General features: G+C 46.3%; 2 protein-coding genes across 7 annotated transcripts in view; both read left to right on the forward strand.

The window, feature by feature from the left end:
• The window catches only part of myt1la (myelin transcription factor 1-like, a), a 41,302-nt gene extending 33,821 nt beyond the window's left edge, over positions 1-7,481 (forward strand). For all 5 annotated transcript variants that reach the window (XM_070544550.1, XM_015948282.3, XM_015948284.3 and 2 more), the window contains 7 exons: positions 1,941-2,003; positions 4,110-4,193; positions 5,802-6,023; positions 6,098-6,189; positions 6,275-6,378; positions 6,452-6,595; positions 7,195-7,481. In XM_070544550.1, the coding sequence (XP_070400651.1) occupies positions 1,941-2,003; positions 4,110-4,193; positions 5,802-6,023; positions 6,098-6,189; positions 6,275-6,378; positions 6,452-6,595; positions 7,195-7,335 (850 nt within the window). In that variant the 3' untranslated portion in view covers positions 7,336-7,481. The remainder of the gene's footprint in view (positions 1-1,940; positions 2,004-4,109; positions 4,194-5,801; positions 6,024-6,097; positions 6,190-6,274; positions 6,379-6,451; positions 6,596-7,194) is intronic.
• Positions 7,482-9,187: 1,706 nt separating this feature from the next.
• On the forward strand, positions 9,188-18,656 carry LOC107378205 (beta-taxilin). Of its 2 annotated transcripts, none has more exons than XM_054748462.2 (11): positions 9,188-9,317; positions 10,441-10,655; positions 10,742-10,802; positions 13,487-13,569; positions 13,640-13,810; positions 15,131-15,325; positions 15,527-15,646; positions 16,641-16,715; positions 17,166-17,258; positions 17,333-17,428; positions 17,510-18,656. In XM_054748462.2, exons 2-11 carry the CDS (start codon positions 10,452-10,454, stop codon positions 18,452-18,454), a joined length of 2,043 nt encoding a protein of 680 aa, XP_054604437.2. In that variant the 5' UTR covers positions 9,188-9,317; positions 10,441-10,451; the 3' UTR covers positions 18,455-18,656. The 2 variants fall into 2 exon arrangements, with proteins under 2 accessions (XP_054604437.2, XP_070400663.1); XM_070544562.1 differs by lacking the exon at positions 16,641-16,715 and adding an exon at positions 16,763-16,837.
• The last annotated feature ends 2,054 nt before the right edge of the window (positions 18,657-20,710 follow it).

The following is a 20,710-nucleotide window of genomic DNA, read 5'->3' on the forward strand; positions in this document are numbered from 1 at the left end:
CAGCATGAATAATGTACAGGCGTGCCTTAGACTGCCCACGATAAAAGGACACCCTGACATGGGTACACTTTTTCTTTAGGGGGGTGGTAGGGCAGAAAATCAGTCAGTATCTGGTGTAGCTGCCATTTGCCTCACGCAGGACAACACATCTCCGTGGCATGGAGTTGATCAGGTTGTTGGTTGTGGCTTGTGAAACTTGGTTTACTCCTCTTCAATAGCTGTGTGAAGTTGCTGAATATTGGCAGGAACTGAAACACGCTGTCGTATCCGCCGATCCAGAGCATCCCAAACATGCTCAATGGGTGACATGTCTGAGTATGCTGGCCATGCAAGAACTGGGAGGTTTTCAGCTTCCAGGAATCGTGTACAGATCCTTGTAACATGGGGCCGTGCGTTATCATGCTGCAACATGCGGTGATGGTCGTGGATGAACGGCACAACAACAGGCTTCAGGATCTTGTCACGGTACCTCTCTGCATTCAAGATGCCATCAATAAAATGCACCTGTGTTTGTTGTTCATAACATACGCCTGCCCATACTATTACCCCACCGCCACCATGGGCCACTCGTTCCACAATGATGACATCAGCAAACCGCTCACCCACATGACGCCACACATGCAGGCTGCCATCTGCCCTAAACAATTAAAAGTGGGACTCATCTGTGAACAGAACACCTCTCCAATGTGCCAAACGCCATTGAATGTGTGTTTGCCCACTCAAGTCGGTTACGACTTCAGACTGCAGTCAGGTCCAGTCCCCAGTGAGGATAACAAGCATGCAGATGAGCTTCTCTGAGATGGTTTCTGACAGTTTGTGCAAAAATTCTCTGGTTATCCAATCCGATTGTTGCTACAGCGGTCTGGGTGGCTGGTCTCAGGCCATCCTGGAGGTGAACATGCTGGATGTGAAGATCCTGGGCTGGTGTGGTCACACGTGGTTTGCGATTGTGAGGCCGGTTGGATGAACTGCCAAATTCTCTTAAACGCCTTTAGTACAGCTAATGGTAGAGAATTTAACATTAATTTTATGGGCAACAGCTTTGGTAGACATTCCTGCACTCAGCATGCCAACTGCACATTCCCTCAAAGGTTGTGACATCTGTGGCATTTGCTGTTTGATCAAACTGCACAAGTCAGGGAGTCCTTTTATTGTGGGCAGTCTTAGGCACACCTGTACATTATTCATGCTGTCATCAGCCCTTTGATCTGCCACACATGTGAGGTGGGACCGATTATCTTGGTAAAGGAAAAGTGCTCACTAACACATACAGATTTCTGAACAACATCTGAGTCATGGGTGTTTTGTGTGTGTAGTAGACAAAGCTTCAGATATTTGAGTTCAGCTCATTAAAAATGGGAGCAAAACCAAAAGTGCTGCGTTTATATTTTTGTTCTGTGTAATAATAATAATAATAATAATAATAATAATAATAATAATAATAATAATAAGCGATTAATGTCAAAACCCAGACCAGGTGGATAACAACAACAGTAAAAAAATAAATGATAATAATGCTAACTTCAACTACTACCACTACTACTATTACTACTACTACGAAAATAATAATTATTATAATGCTAACTTCAACTACTATTACTACTACTACTACTACTATTACTACTACTACTACTAATAATAATAATAACAACAATAATAATAATAATAATAATAATAATAATAATAATAATAATTATGCTATCTGCCACAAAACCAGGTGATTTCAATTATCACAGTGAATGAACCTGGTTCAGATGTTGAGGAGAACAAAAACATGACATGGAGATGACTTGTTGATGCCACAATTACACATCTCTGACTACTATTTCTATTACTATTACTACTACTACAAACAACAACTACTATTATGATGATGATGATGATGATGATGATGATGGGTTTTGTGACGTCTGACTGCTGATGGCGCTGTTTTTGGGCAGGTGTCCGACACCGGGCTGTGACGGATCGGGTCACATCACAGGAAACTACGCCTCCCACAGGAGGTAACGAGAAAAGCAGCTGTTCCAACCACAGCTGGATGCTGCATCTCATTGTTGTATTTGTGATTTTATTTACCGAATGAAAATTTGTTGTATCTTTTGTGGAGCTGTTTGTGACTTTGGTAACACTTTATAATAAGGTTCCCTTTATTAATGTTTCCTTTGTGCATCATTAAGCATGAATAAACTATTTAAAAAAGTATCAACAACTGCTCACTATTAATGTTAATGTTAAGTAATGCATCACTAAGCAGGCTACACAGTGGTTAGTGGTGTTGCCTTGCAGCAAGGGTTTTCTCTGTTCTCTGTCCTGTGTGTCTCTGTGTTGCCCTGCAATGGACTGGCAACCTGTCTAGGCCATACCTCACCTGATTGCCCGGAGACTGCTGGAGACAGGCACTAGCCCCCTGCAATCCTGCGTGGACAAGCGAGTCTAGACGATGGATGGCATTACTAAGCAGACAAACCCTTCAGAGCCCTTTGTCTGAACCTTAAAGACACTTAACATTTAACAATATCAGGAATACCTTATCGCCATCCTAGTGGCCTAGTGGTAGTGTCTGCCCTGGGACTGGGAGATCAGGGTTCAAATCCTGGTCGGTTCTTACCAATTCAATCCAGTTTATTTATATAGCGCCAAATCACGGCAAGTGTTGTCTCAAGGCATTCAAACATTGCCACACACACACACACACACACACACACACACACACACACACACACACACACACAGCTCACTCTCTTCTCCCATTCCCACTGAGCAGCAGCTCTGTGCTACAGACAGAGAAGGTAACTGAACAGCATCCAGCATGAAAATGAATTGCACATGGACAAAAGGAAGCCATGGTTGACAGTGTCAAATGCAGCTGATAGATCAAGGAGGGTAAGTACTGAGGATTCGGCAGTCGCTCTAGCTTCTTTTAAGGATTCTGTCACTGCTAACAGAGCTGTTTCACTGGAGTGGCCATTTTTGAACCCAGATTGGTAAGGGTCAAGCAGACAGTTATGTGAGAGGTGTTCTGTGATCTGTTTGAAGGTCACCTTTTTGGATGGTTTTAGACAGAAATGGGAGAAGAGCGATAGGTTGGTAGTTCTCCATATGATTTGGAGGAAGGGATGTTTATTTAGCAGCGGTTTAAACTAAGCATGCTTAAGAGACGTGGGAAATGTACCAGATGTCAGTGAAGCATTAATCACTGGCATTAATATTGTGATCAACTGTGTCAAAGGCAGCACTGAGATCTAACAAGACTAGAACAGACACAAGATTCTTATCTGAGGCCATGAGAACATCATTTGTAACTTTCACTAATGCAGTTTCAGTGCTGTGATACTCTCTAAAACCAGACTGAAATTCCCCAAACAGATCGTTAGTGTCATTACGTATCCATTTACTAAGGATAGATTGATTGTATCTAGAATGGGGCCGTAACTAAAGAAAATGCATCTTTAAATTATTTGGTTGGGATTGGATCTAAAATGCAAGTTGAAGGTTTAGATGAAGATAATATTTTTGATAACTCTGAAAGCTCAACTGGAACAAAACGGTTCAAACACAGATGAGGTTCTACAGTTACCTCAGATGCTGCCTCACTTACTGAGGAAGAAGAAATCACATTAGGGAGGATGCTAAAGATTTTGTTTCTAATATAATTAATTTTACTTGTGAAAAATCTCAAAGTCGTTGCTGCTGAGGGCTAAGGGAATATATGGTTCAGAGCTATGATTCTGTGTAAGTTTGGCAACTGTACTGAAAAGAAATTTAGGATTATTCTTATTCTCCTCAATTATTGATGAAAAATATGCAGTAAGAGGTAAGACTTTTAAAATGGGACCCAATGCCTCCCTGCTTGACACTCAGTTGTAAGGCGTTGGATTGGGGGTTAAACCACCAAAAAGTTCCTGAATTCAGCCACAGCTGCAGCTCACCACTCCCCATGAGGACAGGTGGTGATGACTATTTAGTTTCTTAATGCTTAATAATGCACAAAATAACATTAATAAAGGCACCCTTTTTGTTAAACGTTATCGTGACTTTTTCATGTAGCTTGTTTTTTTTCTTCTGCTCCTTGTCTTTAGTGTTTACTTGTCCTCTCCTGTCTCCACCAGTCTCTCTGGATGTCCTCGAGCCAAAAGAAGTGGCATTAAAATCTTCCACAGCAAGGAGGAAAAGGACGACCAGGAGCCAATCAAGTAGGATTCTGGAGATATGTTGATGATGATAAAAAACCTGCACCTGTACGACTCCTTTCTAATTCAGGAATCCAAAGTTCTTCACACCACAGTCATCCATTCACTCTCACATTCATGCTGGTCATTAGCTGCATTGTGTACCAGCTCCCCTGGGACACTGGCACCCTTGAACACCACCAGAAGGTGGGTGAAGGGTCTTACTGAAATGCACAACAAATGACCTGGACTGAGCTTGGGTTTGAACCAGCAATCATCTGGTTAAAGGATGACCTCCTGACCCCTGAGCCACTGTCACAATAGGCTTGGGCAGTATCCAAATCTTAATACCCTCTAGCTTTCTCCACATTTTACCAAGGTGTACTGTAGCTCCACAACTCTGGTCACTTTGCCTCTTTTGTACTGCAGCTGATTAAAGTTTGGTGTAACCGTTCTACTGTGCTGTGGTTTATCCTCCACTGTGAAGCTGTCCAGACTGGTGATTGTTGATTTAAACATTCACGTTGGTGATTCATCAGACCACTTTGACATGAGCTTCTCCAGCCTCATGGACTCCTTCAGATTTACCCAGCATGTTTCTGGCCCCACACACACCAGGGGACACACACTAGACCACATGTAGGGAACCCTGGTCCTGGAGAGCCACTATCCAGCACATTTTAGAGGTTGCCCTGCCTTAAAATACCTGATTTTAATCAGCAGGTGATTACAAGTCTCCTGCAGAGCCTGATGAGCAGTTGAACAGGTGATTCAACTTTGTTGAAGCAGGGCGACCTCAAAAACGTGCTGGATTGTGGCTCTCCAGGACCAGGGTTCCCTACCCCTGCTTTAGATCTTGTTTTTACCCTGACTCTAAATGCTGACAGTGTTTGTCCTGAGGACGGTTATATTTCAGATCACCATTGTATTTTCTTTAACTTGTCAGTTTCTGCGTCCCCACCTCCTACTTGCCGTCTGGTTAGTTCTCGTTTTCTTAATGAGAGCACAGCTAGCCAATGTTCTGCTGCTTTTCTGCTGTTGTTCTGATAATGACCCAGATTTTTTAACTTCTAGGTTTAACGAGCACTGCCTCTCCATTCTGGACAACATCTGTCCTGCCAGAACCAGATCAGTTCCTGCAGTGAACCCTACTCCCTGGTTTAACGACAGTATAGGAGACATATAAATGTTTTTGATGTGTTTTTGGTGGGTTTATCTGTTGTAAATGGAGATAAATGTCAGGTCAGGTGATCATGGGTGGGGATTTAACATAATCTCCAGCACCTGCTCAGATAATACGGGGAAAGTTGTTTTGTTGACCGTCAATAGATTGCTGTGATAATTGTACTGTTTGATTTTGAGCGCGCTATGTTTCAAGTTAACTGGAGTTACTTTAATAAAGTTTTTGGAAACGTAAGTTTGGAATCGCAGCTGATGTTTGTAAAGAGCGCGTCACGCCGGCCCGACTCAGCCTCTCAAGCGGCTTTTAGTTTTCCTCTGAAGTCGCGGAAATATTGTCAAAAAAATTGTTCATGGAGAACAAAGTGGATCTAAGGAGGATCATGAGAAGACTGAAGTAAGCGTTCTGGAGATTTGTCCCTGATGCTCCATTTCCTTTGATCTGACTTTCAGGTGTCCTGTCCCTGGCTGTGATGGACAGGGTCATGTGACGGGGAAGTATGCTTCCCACCGCAGCGCTTCAGGCTGCCCCCTTGCAGCCAAGAGGCAGAAGGACAGCTTTGTCAATGGATCACAGTTTATGTGGAAATCTGGGAAGACTGATGGTATGAGCTGTCCAACTCCAGGCTGCGATGGCTCTGGACACATCAGTGGGAGCTTCCTGACCCACCGCAGGTGAGTCACCTGATCCAGCCGTAGCTTGTTAACTCATCAGTCCAGATGTTTTCATCATGTTTGTTTTCGTTCAGCCTCTCCGGGTGTCCACGAGCCAGCTCGGCCATGAAGAAGTCCAGGATGAGTGGCGTGGAGATCCTGACAATCAAACAGAGAGCCAGCAAAGGTCAGAGACAGGAGGGCCCAGACGCCTCAGTCTCGCCAGCAGGAAACGGGTTTTGTCTAAGAACAGAAACGGGTTTTTGTTTCAGGAATCGAAAATGATGAAGAGATCCAGCAGCTGGATGAAGAAATCAGAGATCTGAACGAGTCCAACAGTCAGGTGGAGTCTGACATGATTAAACTGAGAACCCAGGTGAGAACACCTGCATTGTTTCCTCCATCTAAACCTCATTCTTCTGTAGATGCACTAATGTCCCTGTAATCAGATTACCACCATGGAGACCAGCCTGAGGACCATGGAGGAGGAAAACAAGGTGATGGAGGAGCAGAACGACTCGCTGCTGCAAGAGCTGGCCAACCTGAGTCAGACGCTCATCAGCAGCCTGGCCCACATCCAGCTGCCTCACATGGTGAGAACCGGGTCAGAACACCACTAGAACCCACAGAACCTCTGCTTGTGTAGAGACTAGCCCTTCAGAACCAGAACCCCACAGCTGATCTGGATCATTGCTGTTGGACCAGGGTCAGGTCAGGTCTGGACCCTTCAGACGGGTTCTTGAACATCTTGGTTTCATCTTCATTATTTTCTGGTCTCTGTGTGTCTTAGTAACTTATGTGTCTTCCTGAAGGCGGGGCCTTTGTTCTCCAATCATCTTCTGCTGTGGCCAAATCCAGGGGCAGCATCCTTGTGAGGACCATCCTCTGTTGTCCTGTCGGGGAATTGGGTAGCAACAGTCTCCAGCTGATGGAGACGCAAAAATTAGGCGTTACCCGTGACCCTCATCCACCATGACGGAATGAACAACGATCTTCTCTTTGGCCAACAATGAATTCTGGGACAGCCTTAGCCAGTGAGGAGACAGCTGTCCCGTCCCTGAAATAAGGACACGATGTGTCCTTCAGATTTGGACAGCCTCTGAAGGATTCTGCCCCTGGCACTTGGACACAGCCTTCCTGCGTCTCGTCTCTACTTACTGTTCTGACTGTGTCTTTGTGGGTTTGTTCGCAGGAACCAATGAATCAGCAGAACTTTGACACATATGTGAGCACTCTGACGGACATGTACACCCACCAGGACCAGTACCTGAGCCCGGAGAGCAAGGTTCTGCTGGAAAACATCCGACAGGCTGTTCAGGGCATCCAGGTCTGATATTCTGCTTGTCTGGAATCGCTGTGTTGCTTTGGAAAACAGTTTGTACATTTTCATAAGACCTGAAGGAACGTTCTAGCTGCTCGTGTTCCTGGATGTTCTCTTTGATTTCCTGTAAACTGGTTTGATGTGATTTCCTTTAATGAGGAGTAACTGGCTTTGATGGTTTAACTGGAAACACGAAGAACAATCCTTCATTCCTGGTTTGAATGTCTGAAAATGTTCCTGATCTCATACAAACATCAGACACATTTCCACTGCTTTGATTTTGAAAAGGAAACGTCTGCAGGACACGTAGGAGACAATCGGCATCAGGACACGATCTGGACCAACAGGACAGGGACAGCGTGTCAGCAATATCAGAGGGACTCTCATTTTCAGTTGGGATGTAATCTGAGGAGGAATGTTTGGGAATATGCAATTTCTTACAGGAGGCCTGGTGGAAGTTTGTTCTGACGAGTAGATTTTTGTATAAATCTTTTCCTACAGTCTGGTTTTTCCACCCAACCCGGCTCGGATGCCTGCCTCCTTGTGGACTGGGAGGTTGGTGGAGGGCAGAAGGATCTGGCTTCTTTGGACTTACAGGGTCAAACATTCCTCTGAAAACTGCACTTTTCCTCCAGAAACTGTCTTTCCAGTCTCGCCTGAGCCACTTTGTTCCCGTTTCTGACAGGAATCACACCTGATGAGACTTTTCATCCCAGATCCTTGTTCATGCACTTTATGGGAGCATGTTTCAGTATGACACAACTTAAAGGGAAGCTCTGCCTACAATATCCTTTTATGGTCAACTTCCTGAGTACCACTTCGCCCAAACCAGAGACAGACTTTCATGGTTTGTGAAACTCCGGTCCTGTTCCTGAAGCTAAACCTGGTCATGGAAGAAGTCCACGGCTGAGCCTAAAAGTCGTCCTTCATCTAAAACAGTCTCAGCTGCAGAGCCACCCATGATATCAGAAAGTTAAAGTCCCACAGTCATCATCACACACTGGTGAGACTCATCTTTACATCTGACCCATCCCCTATTGTTAAAGTCTTTGGTACGACCCGACCGGGAATCGAACTCTGGTCTCCCAGTCCCAGGGCGGACACTCTACCACTATGCCACTGAGCTCTAGATGTTCAGAACCCATCAGGTCTGGTTCCTCTGTTTGATGGGATGAAGTTTGGATCCAGTTTGTCCCTTGAAGGAGAACCACACAGGAGTTTTCCTTGACATTTTCTGGTTGTTCTGTTTTCCTGCCTGTAGATGTCGGAATCCACCTGCTTCTGTAAATCGTTGGGATCTCTGAGGAGTTAAAGCACAATTCTGCCTAGTGTGGGCGGGGGGGTGGTCTCAGCAACAACGCGTCTGAATGCAAAAGAAACTCAAGGTTTACTGTGAAATCTGCTGATGAAGAACTTTTCTACATTTGATTTGTGTTTCGTTCCTGCAGACCTGCTGGCATGAGTCGTGTTGATGTTGCTGCTTTTGTGTGATCCTTTCTGTTCCCTGGTGACGTTTTTATCATCTGTTGTTCTCAATAAACCCGTCCAATACTGAGTTGTTGCTACTGGGAGTTTATACACACACACGCACGCACGCACGCACGCACACACACACACAAACTCACACTCTCTCTCTCTCTCTCTCTCTCTCTCTCTCTCTCTCTCTCTCTCTCTCTCTCTCTCTCTCTCTCTCTCTCTCTCTCTCTCTCTCTCTCTCTCTCTCTCTCTCTCTCTCTCTCTCTCTCTCTCTCTCTCTCTCTCTCTCTCTCTCTCTCTCTCTCTCTCTCTCTCTCTCTCTCTCTCTCTCTCTCTCTCTCTCTCTCTCTCTCTCTCTCTCTCTCTCTCTCTCTCACACACACACACACACACACTGTTCCTGAGTTGATCCTCTCAGGTTATTTTTGGGGTCAGCTGTTGTTTGTGCTGTCAGCAATAAGGCACCCCCCCCCCCCCTCGCTCCTCCTCACCTCCTCTTCGTCTCCACACCGCTCACAGTAAGTTCTCCTCTAATTTTATTGTTATTAGTTTCTAAATGTTTTACATTAACTTTTAAAACGGCGATAACTGAACAGAAACAGGATCCTCACCAACGTTCGTTAGGATGCCGGAGTCCTGCAGAGGTCTCTCATCCGTACCGAGGTGCAGATTTCTGTGTAACTCAGGAGTAATGAAGGCTCTCTGGTTCCTCTTCTGATTCTACCTTCAGCTGTAAAACTTCACTTCACGATTTAGTCTCTCTGTAACGTCTCACAGGAGATTCTCCGCCTCCGTCAGCACCTCTGTCCAGTATAATAAACAAATATTGTAGGAATAAAGCTTTTATTTATCTATCGTGACTTCGATCATCAGGATGGTCGGATCTTTAATAGATTAGAAAGGTTTGTTTTTACTATTTCAGCTTTAACCTGGGATGTAAACACACTTGTTCACCTGGATAACTAGTTAACTTGTTCGGATTCTGAAGGACGGTGTGTCATTGGTTGGATAACATTTAGGGGCGGAGCGTATCTCTGGTCCAGGTCTGGCTCAAGTTTGGGGTCACGGGGTCAGAGCAGCAGGTAGAGATCGATATGAAGCAGGTAAATGGTGTGTGTGTGTGTGGCCTGAGCAGACCAGATGACCATATCAGGAGGCACTCAAAATAGATGAACCTCTAGCAGCTGTGTGTGTGTGTGAGAGAGTGTGAGTGTGAGAGAGAGAGAGAGAGAGAGAGAGAGAGAGAGAGAGAGAGAGAGAGAGAGAGAGAGAGAGAGAGAGAGAGAGAGAGAGAGAGAGAGAGAGAGAGAGAGAGACTAAATTTAAACCTGACAGATGAAATACCAAGAACATTGGACATGTTGCCTCAGATCTGGACTCAAACAACCAGGAAGTGTCTGATGGAGACCCCCCCCCCCTCCCACCCCCCACCCCACCCCATCCTCTCACTGGACACTCCCAGAGCTGGGATTGGTCCAGAGTGGTCTGATTCCAGTGCTCAGACTGGTTTAAGTGGGAACATTTCTTCAGGCTGAGGTTAAACCAAATAACCTGTTCAGGTTCCTCAGGCAGCTTGTTCCTCATTAACCACCAGCTCTGCACTCGTTGGTAATGTCTGAATGGTTCTCCTGATTCTATCAGGATCTCTGAGGATGGAGATGTCACTGAAAGCAACAGAGATGTTGATGCCGCCCCAAACTGATGAGGCCTCATCCCTGGAAGCAGAGAGCTCAGAGGTCCACGAAACAGCAGCCTCATCCTCCTCTGTGACCTTCGACCCCATGCTGGAGTTCAATCAGCGGCTAGAGGACATCTTCAGGACTCACGGTCCTGCAGGCAGCGTCCTGAACAAACTGGTGGGTCTACTGGGTCGACAGGTGACACAAACTTCCAACAATCGCATCTAAATGAGAGGAAATCTCTGCTGTTGTTTTGAATGCAGCCTGCTGACGCAGAGATGGAACTGATGGAGAGCAGAGGTGACCCTGTTGTCATGGAAACGGGTGAGACGATGCTGTCAGTGAGCATCCTGACCCCCCCCCCCCACACACACACACACACACACACACACACACACACACACACACACACACACACACACACACACACACACACACACACACACACACACACACACAGCAGGGAGATGACAATAATAAGATTGCAGGTAAAGGCAGTAAGCCAATATTGTATACTTCAACCACTAAAAGCAATGAATACAACAAGAACTGTGCAGCATACGGGACTCATACCAGTTAAACTGAGGAGGTCTACACTCTTACTGCAGAGGGGATGAATGACCTACGGTAGCGTTCTGTTTTACATCTGGGATGTCTCAGTCTGCCTCTGAAGGAGCTGTCCATGGCCTCCACAGTGGAATGCAGTGGGTGGGAGGGGTTTTTAAGATGGAGGTCATCTTCCCCCAGCATCCTCCTCTCAGATTCAAACAGTCACTGGTTTACGTCTACAGCGGTAACTAAAGTCGCAAATGTTCTGCTTGTACGTTTATACTGATTTGGGCGAATAAGGATCAGATCAATCAATCAATCAATTAATCAAAGCTTCATTTATAAAGCGCCTTCCGCAACCCTGTCAGGAAGCCCAAAGCGCTGAACATGGTATAGTTAAGTAAATATATTGAATAAATCAACAATAAAAGAAATTCAAATTACAAAATACAAATTACAAAGTACAAAATGGAAATTACAAGATAGATGAAACAGTCTGGTAAAGGACAAATGTGTGAAACACATATGGATTGAGTGGATGGATTGAGTGTACCAATGAAAACTGTGGAATGGATTCAACATAAAAGAGGGCCAAAATCAAGCATGTTCTGGAAACACCAAGTGGAGGAGGTGTGTTTTTAGGTGATTCTTAAAGACTGGCAGAGAAGGGGACAGCCTAACTGAGGGTGGCAACTGGTTCCAGAGTAACGGTGCTAGGACTGAGAAAGCCCGGTCCCCACGGGTACGACACCTAGACCGAGGGACAGCGAGCAGGCCTTGGTCAGAGGAGCGCAGAGCGCGTGATGGGGAATGTTTGTTCAGGAGAGTGGCCAGATAGGGGGGACCACCACCCTGGAAGAAATGATAAACAAAGACGAGTATTTTGAATTGTGAGCGATAGCAAATCGGAAGCCAGTGCAGGGAGGCCAGAACCGGACTGATGTGGTCTCGTTTCCTGGTCCCAGTCAGGAACCTGGCGGTGCTGTTCTGCACAAACTGTAGGCGACGCAGTGATGACTGACACAACCCTGCATAGAGTGAGTTGCAGTAGTCAAGCCGAGAAATAACAAAGGCATGCAGTACCCGCTCCAGGTGGGCTCTCGACAGCATATGCTTGATTTTAGCAAGGCGTCTCAGGTGAAAGAAACTGGACCGGATCATAGAATTGATGTGAGCATCAAATTTAAGTCCTACATCAAGTTTCACCCCCAAACTGGTAACAACTGGTTTTGAGTACGGAGAAAGAGGGCCAAGATCAGCATAACGATCCACATTCCTGCTGTTGGGGTGAAAAACAATGAGCTCTGTCTTTCCCTCATTCAGATGTAGATAGTTGGCCATTAGCCAAGACTTCACCTCATTAACAGGACACAAGATTACACAGATTATAGAGAAGTTTCTGGTTTAACCTTAGCTTTGTATTAGGGACGTCCCGGTACGATACCGATAATGCAGCCTTCAGTACTGACCGATACCGGTATCGATCCGATACGATATCAGCATAAATCATGCATACTTTACCCGTTTCATATGAACGGCCTGAGAAGTGAGTTTACTCAAACCGAAAACAAAGCCAGTAAAAATCGTTTAATCAACCTTTGGCTGCATAGATGTGAACAGCACAGATGTGAACAGCACAGATGTGAACAGCATAGATGTGAACAGCACAGATGTGAACAGCATAGATGTGAACAGCATAGATGTGAACAGCATAGATGTGAACAGCATAGATGTGAACAGCACAGATGTGAACAGCATAGATGTGAACAGCACAGATGTGAACAGCACAGATGTGAACGGCATAGATGTGAACAGCATAGATGTGAACAGCATAGATGTGAACAGCACAGATGTGAACAGCTGAGCGTAGGGACGTAAGAGAAAACACAACACTGCTCACTGAACAACTGCTACAAGTTCAGTGACTAAAGTTTCTATTTCACACACGGAGAAAATCCTCCTGCAGCGTTTTGTGATTCTGCTTCAAACACACGATGAGGTTGGATCGTTAACCTTCTCCGGTTCTGATCCACCTCGAGAAACCGGTGCATGACGAGTGCTGCAGTGAGCCAAACTGTCGTTTTGGGACTTTAATGAAAACACAGCCACATGGCTGACGTTGGTCGTCGCTACTTTGCGAGCACACACTGTTCTGATCACGCGGTCGCTGCATGCTGGACCAGGGCGCTGATGGGTAGAACTACTGGAATGGATTTTAAAGCCAATATCGGAGATTTTTCATGCAGTCAGATATGATCTGATATTGTTTTGGATATTTTCCAATATGAATATTGGAACGGGACATCCCTAGTTTGTATCTCAGGTTGGTTCAGCTTTTGAGATAAAAGCACCAAAATAAGCTTGTTGATGTCTTTCAGCTGTTTAAATACCCTTCAGCAGCAGGAAGGGTGTTTTTGGTCCTCAGTACAGCATGACATCCCTGTCCTTGTCCTCCACAGGAGCATCGCTCAGACAGAGTCTGAACAATCCGTCGTCTCCGGAGGAAAAACTTGAGGAAGTGAATGGGAAACATTCAGTCCTGGTGAGAAGGTCTCCAGTCTGACTGACTAGCATCAGCTGCTGATGTCACTAAAACCTGAGTGTGTTTGCAGGCGGCGCCGAGGCGCAGCGACGAGCAGCAGCTCAGCCTTCTACAGCAGAAGTTCTCCATCCTGATGGAGGAACACCAGCAGCTGCAGGCGGAGCATCGCAGCTCCATCGCAGCTCGCAGCGCACTGGAGGGTCTGTGTAGAGATCTGCAGGCGCACTACAGCGCCATGAGGGTACGGGGTTAAAAACACATCAGGCCTGCACAAATGGAAGCTGGAAGTGCACTGACTAAACACAAACGCATAACATCTCTTTAAATAATAGTGCTGTTGTTTTAACCTCAGCTTCTCTCAAGGACTTAACTCCTCCCAGGTGGAGGCGGTTTTCCATCTGAGCTCTTTAGGGTCATTCATGAAATAAACGATCAGAAAACAGACGTGTTAGCTCACTCTGAGAACATGGAAGTTCAACACACATCTGACACGTACCACCGGCCACAGGAACTCCTGGAATGAGTGTCCAGGGGTCTCATTTGTCAAACATTGCATAGAATCCTTACTAGAACCGTACTTAAGCTCAGCAAAAAAAATGTACTGACGCCAAGTAGGTTTGTGATCTATCAAACATGAAGTACTCACAGCTGCACGCAATCTCCGGTTCATAAATCAGAGACTATCTAGAAAGGTTCTCGGCTGCTTTTTAGTCACATCCCGCCCTCACCTTACTGCCATAAATGGTCAATGCAAAGTGCCTTGTGGATCTCATGCATATACAGAAGCTGGCTGTTGCAGCGCTCCACCATTAATGATGGCGACCGTAGATCAAGGCAGATCAAGGAAGCGCAATTTCACAGAAGCAGAAGTTGAGGTACCTGTGGGTGAGGTGGAGAAATGAAAGGAAGTGCTTTTGCAAAACAAATAAGAGAAAATCCACGGAGTGGCACAGCGTTGCTGAAGCCGTCAATGCTGAATTCTTCAGAGAGATCTGTGGTGGATATAAAAAATGATCCGATCAGGATTTGATCCCCAGACTCCCGGGTGAAAGTCACACACACTAACCAGTCAGCAAAACAGAGATCTCCCTTGTTCAAGTAGGCAGGGCACATGATCACTAGGGTCACAGTGACAGGACACACATTGTCACAGACACATGTCATTCTGTCTCAATCTGTCCCCCTGCTGATATTCTGCATTCTGTATTCTGGCTTCAAACTGTGTGTGTGTATGGGGGGGGGGGGGGGGGGGGGGGGGGGGCTTGTCCTGTGTGAAAATGAAGCGGTACAAATGATAATGCTGCAGGATTTCATAACTGTATCCTTCTCAGCAGCAGCACTGCAGGTGCTCTCCATGTCCAACATGTGTGTAAGCCAGCTCCTTAGTCAACTTAAAGTTGCGCACATGTTTCCGCTAAGTTTTCTTTCATAAATCCCAAAGTTTGCGTGGAAAGTTGCTTACACAGTTTTCCGACCCCGTTTTGTGCGTAAGCAAGCTTGATGAATGAGACCCCTGGAGTTTGATTCTGCAGCCTGTTCTTGTGCTTCCTACCTCCTGCAGGAGGAGACTCTGCAGCGCTGCAGGGAGGATGAGGAGAAGAGGAAGGACATCACGTCTCACTTCCAGGAGATGCTGACTGAGATCCAGGCTCAGATCGAACAACACAGCGCTCGAAACGACAACCTCTGCCGTGAAAATGCCAACCTGACAGAGAAGCTGGAGAGTCTCATGACGCAGTATGAGAGGAGGGAGGAGGTGAGAAGGACCGCGAGGAACCAGAACCATCCTCGTGTTCTAACTGCTATGAAAGACTGATGGAACCAGTAAAAGAACCTCAGTCTTAAACACTAACAGTCTTAATGATCAGGAAACAGACCTCGCCTCTCTCAAGAGGGAAAACCTGGAATCTGTTCTAAATAAACCAAAAACACTGAAGCTCTCCTCGACTTCCTGCAGAGTCTGGAGAAGATCAACAAGCACCGAGACCTCCAGCACAAACTGACAGAGGCTAAACTCCAGCAGGCCAACGCTCTGCTAGCCGAGGCCGAGGACAAACACAAGCGGGAGAAGGAATACGTGAGTTTCCACAAACCTGACACTGCTGTGTAGTTATGAGAAGCAGCTGCTGGTGAATCCCTAAAGCTAACCACCGGTCCAGCTCCGGCCGTACACACTAAACGCTAGCGAGGGCGTTCCTCGCAGCAGGTTAGGCGAGGTCACAAAGCGAAGTAGAACACAGGCATGACTTCAGCCGTTCACCGATAGCAAGCAGCGCAAGTCCAACAAGGTTTCTGTCGGCTACGGAGGTTTCTCAGCAAATCGCCTACTTTTCTTTACTACTCAAGCAACTGGAAGTCTGGGCTTTTATTTTGAAATCTTCCTAATGTTTTGCACTGCTTTTCTTGTTTGACTTCCTGTCTGGCCTCATCTGAACTGCTGAGGTTCTGGAAGCGTAACTTTAGCAGAGCGTCCAAAACCCGATCCACGACGCCGGCGGCTGCACGGGTGCTACGCAACGCTTACGCGTCTGGTGGAAAGGTCCGGTGTGGGCGGCCTGCCGTGAGATTGGTTCACACATAGGCGTCATTTTAACCGGGGACACCGGGGACATGTCCCCGGCAAAATTTGTGATTGGCAGCTGTGTCCCCCCCACTTTCAAAAAAGCCTGCCTTTATTGTCCCCAGCAATTTTTAAACCCCACTCAAGTGTATGGTTATTGTCCCCAGCAATTCTGAAAACAAACTGACGCCCTTGGGTTCACATGAATCCTGATGAGAATTACAACTGCAAAGGATCATGGGACATAATCATGTGCAGCTGGCTGAAGTGCGGAAGCTTCTTCAGTTGATTCTCTCTCCTGCATTTCTGAAATGCAGGAGAGAGAAAAGAAAGCGTTAACGTTCGCCCCGGCATCACGCGGCTTCACAATAAAAGATCAGAAATGAGGTGTGATTGGATAAACCACTGATGTTTTTACACACCGAGCGAGACCATCAGCCCACCGTCGGGTCAGAACTCTGATGTTTGTGATCAGCACCTGTCTGACTGTGTCCCGTCTCTGTTGCCGTAGTTGCTTAGGGAGGCTATTGACAAAACAAAGAAATGCTTCGCTATGAAGGAGCAGGAGCTGGCCATGAAGAAGAAGGTAAAGACTCACCTGTAACGCACCTGTGTTTGCTCTCTTCTAACCAGTTACTGGTTCAGGCTGCTGAGTGGAAGCTGCAGGCTAGGACACTCACAGAGCAGGCGACTGTCATGCAGGCACAGGTGAATACTCACGGAGACACCAGGACAGGTAGATGTTCACAGCCAGGAAAACACCTGACCGTTAGTCCAGGATGAACAGGAAGGGCCAGGAGATCCAAGGCTTTCTAGTTTCTTTTCATTTAAAAGAAGTTGATCTTCCAAAATCTGCTGGTGAGTCCAAACGGAGCAGAACCACCTGCTGCTGAAGGCTCCAACAGCTTTTAGATCCAGGTCTTTTATTCTGATGTCTAGCAGCTCCACTCCATCCACACGAGTTTGGTTTAGATGTTTCTTTAACTGGATAAAGGAGGACATGATGCTGGTCTCAGTTCTGTTTCTGCGTCTCTAGCTGACCCTCTACGGTCAGAAGTTTGATGAGTTTCAGGAAACGCTGGCCAAGAGCAATGAGATCTACGTCCGCTTCAAGAAGGAGATGGATAAGGTAGGTGGCCGGTACGCCTCTGGTTAGGAGATCTCATCTGGTTTATGCTTCACTCGTTTTCCGTTTCCTTGTAGATGACAGAGAAAATGAAGAAGGTGGAGAAGGAGTCGAACCTCTGGAAGACCCGGTTTGAGAACTGCAACAAGGCTCTGACGGACATGATTCAGGAGGTGGGCGGGACACGATGAATTACGTTCCAGTGGGAGGAACTGCCGTTCCTCATGGTTTCTCTCTGGTTCCTCCTCTTCTAGAGAACAGAGAAAGCAGGAGAGTATGATCTGTTTGTCCTGAAGATCCAGAAGCTGGAGAAGTTATGCCGTGTTCTCCAGGAGGAAAGGAAAATTCTCTACCAGAAGATAAAAGAAGTTCGTCACTCCAACACCAACCTCCCATCCAAGATGTCTAGCCTTACAGGAAACAGTGACCCCTGTGACCATCCGCCACTCCTGGATGCAGAAGAGATCCAGGAGCTCCAGGAGGAGGACCCGGTCCTGACGGAGAACATTGTCCGTCTTAAGGAGGAGCAGGCCAAGCTGCAGGAGTTTGCTGCTTCGCTGTTAGCGACGCCAGATGACGTTGAGGAGAATGAGCAGAAAGAAGAGTCAGAGCTGGAAGAAGACATGATGGTCTCAGCATTTGTCCAGTTTAAAACCAAACCTCAGGTCCAAGAAGTTCTGCTTCCAGTTTCTCATCAGGTGGAAGATCCAAAATCAGCAGAATCTGATTTTCCAAAAGCTGTTAAAGAGGAACTCAGAAATCCATCTGAGGCTTCGACAGGAACCACGGCTCCTTCACCTGAAGGTCCAACACCTGAGGGTACCAGCTCAGAAACCATCAAGACAAGTCCCGAGGTCAGAGAGGTTCTGACCCAGGGCCAAGTGGAGGAGGTGAAGCAAGCCAGAGCAGAAGAAGACCTCCAAAAACCTGTAGGACTGACACCAGAAACCAACAGAACAATGAGTGAGCCGGAACTAGAAGCCCCAAAGCCCAAGATCCAGGAGGTGACAGGCGAGGTCAAACCAGTCCTCCCAGTGGAAGAAGAGAAGGCCCAGCAGCAGCAGGTGAGTGGACCATCTCAAGAGCCAGAAGAGTCCACTCAACCGTCTGAAGACAAACCAGCTGCCTCTTCCTCTGAAGACTCCACGAAGCAGCTACCAAAGAAGAAGAAGAAGAAGAGCAGCAGGAGCGTGAACTGAGCACTCGGAGGTGCTGATGGTGTGTTTTTGTGACCTGATGTGGTTTGTTCACTCTTATGATCCAGGATCAGCAGGATCTCCTCCAGGATCTCTTCTGATCCAGGATCTCCTCCGATCCAGGATCAGCAGGAGAGGAGGGAAACGAACCAAAACTGTTTTCTAGTTTAGACGTTTGACCTGAAGAATAAAGCTATGAATCAGCTGTGTGTGTGTGTATGTGTGTGTGTGTGTGTGTGTGTGTGTGTGTGTGTGTGTGTGTGTGTGGACTAAACCCAATAAAAATATACAATGGGTATTTTTGCATATGTTACCCTGACAACATTATGACCTCTAGAGACGCAGGATTTCTGTGGCAGCTGAGATGTTGGGGGGATCCGTTTGGGTGGCCTGAGGATCGGGTCCCTGGCGCCAGAAGGCGAAGCTCTCAATTTACCGTTCGATCTACATTCCTACCCTCACCTATGGTCATGAGCTTTGGGTAGGGACCGAAAGACTGAGATCGCGGATAAAAGCGGCCGAAATGAGTTTCCTCCGCAGGGTGGCTAGGCTCTGAAGGGATTTCCGCCGCTTTTTTCAGCGTTTTAAGTTTAAAGACGGCGATTAAGACGCCGTTAAATAACCAAACGTGCTCAAAAACCCAACCTGAAGGGTTCCTCTGGGTTTTATCCTCTGTTCTTGTAACGCGTGTCTTCTGGTGAAACCCTGAGTTCTGGTTCTGTTCTTCTGGACTTTAATAAAACCTTTCGGGTTGTTGTGAACATCATCCATCCAGTGGGCGGACCTAAAAGGTAACAGGTTCACCTGCGCTTTACGTCACTTGATTGAGATTAGAGGACAGCTCAAGCTGCTTTCTCGTTGGCTGAAAGACTAGGACTGATTCTAAGGACCAATCAGAACAGAGGACAGCTGTGGTATCGTGCTCCCAGGATGCAGTTCACGTTTCCAGCCACTAGATGGAGACCCGTCCCCTCCTTTCACACCTGTCAACTCGTTTTAGCTGAAAACCAACAGATGATAGAAATTACCAAGAGATCCGCATCGTGTCGAAAAATCTCATTTTTATTATTTTATTCATGGATTTTATCAAAGTGCTCTGGAGTAAAACAAACAAGCACCAACTTCTTCCCAACCCTCAGTCAGCAGGAATATTCCACCGGAAATGGATCCATCACATCATTCAGAGAACTGAAGGTTGATGGTTCTGCTGCTCCATCAGAGGAATCTTTCTTCTGCATATGAACCCAACATGAGACGCCTGCACCCTCCACACACACACACACACACACACACACACACACACACACACACACACACACACACACACACACACACACACACACACACACACACACACACACACACACACACACACACACACACACACACCTGTGTTATCCACTCCTGTTTTTAATCGTCCATCTCCAGATATTTTCTCCAGTACAAAGAGTTTAGAACCACAACGATGGGAATTGTGGACATGAGTTTATTATCAGTTCTGGTTCTGGTTCTTGTCTAAACCCCGAACTGAAACCTGGAAGGACTGAACTATTTGAAGAGAACCAAACAGATGATGAGCGTGTCTCAGAACCAGCGTTTGGACTTCAGGCTCTCTGTCTCTCTGACTGGTTCCTTTGTTCGCTGAAATTGTCAGGCCCAAAATAGCTTTGACCTCCGAGGAACCAAAAGTTTCATCTGTTCTGGTTCATCTTCATCTTCTCTGACTCCATCTGGAACAGAACCAGGATCAACGTTCTAAAAACTTGTTCTCCTTCAGAGTTCTGCCAGCATGTGACAGCTACTGGAGATCCTTCCTGCCAACAGCCATTGTAATATACAACAACTCTTTGATGACTTGATTATTATTATTATTATTATTATTATTATTATTATTATTATTATTATTATTATTATTATTATTATTATGAGCTACTACAGCAATCAATTTCCCTCTGGGATTAATAAAGTATTTTTGAATTGAATTGAATGTGGATCTGGTTCTGCTCAGCTCTGTTGGGTTACCACCTCTGTGTCCCCATCCAGGTCTGGTCTGGACCACAGTAGATGAGAAGTCTGTCCCTCGTGGAGACAGCAGGACCTCCATCATCACGATGGAGGTCAAACTGCTCTGTTCAAGAAACGTTCTGTCCACCAAAATGACCTTTAAAGACCCAAAATGACCCAAAAGGAGTCATTTTGGGTCTCTGCAGGTGTGTGTGTGTGTGTGTGTGTGTGTGTGTGTGTGTGTTTGTGTGTGTG

Source organism: Nothobranchius furzeri, chromosome 2, assembly GCF_043380555.1.
Source record: "Nothobranchius furzeri strain GRZ-AD chromosome 2, NfurGRZ-RIMD1, whole genome shotgun sequence".
Taxonomy (NCBI): Eukaryota; Metazoa; Chordata; class Actinopteri; order Cyprinodontiformes; family Nothobranchiidae; genus Nothobranchius; species Nothobranchius furzeri.

Bases quoted from the DNA above. Each gene is read 5' to 3' on its own strand.
- LOC107378205 (XM_054748462.2), top strand. From the start codon at position 10,452: ATGGAGATGTCACTGAAAGCAACAGAGATGTTGATGCCGCCCCAAACT. The intron at 10,656-10,741 runs GTGGGTCTACTG...TTTTGAATGCAG, and splicing joins GCAGCGTCCTGAACAAACTG to CCTGCTGACGCAGAGATGGA. The intron at 13,811-15,130 runs GTACGGGGTTAA...TACCTCCTGCAG, and splicing joins CGCACTACAGCGCCATGAGG to GAGGAGACTCTGCAGCGCTG.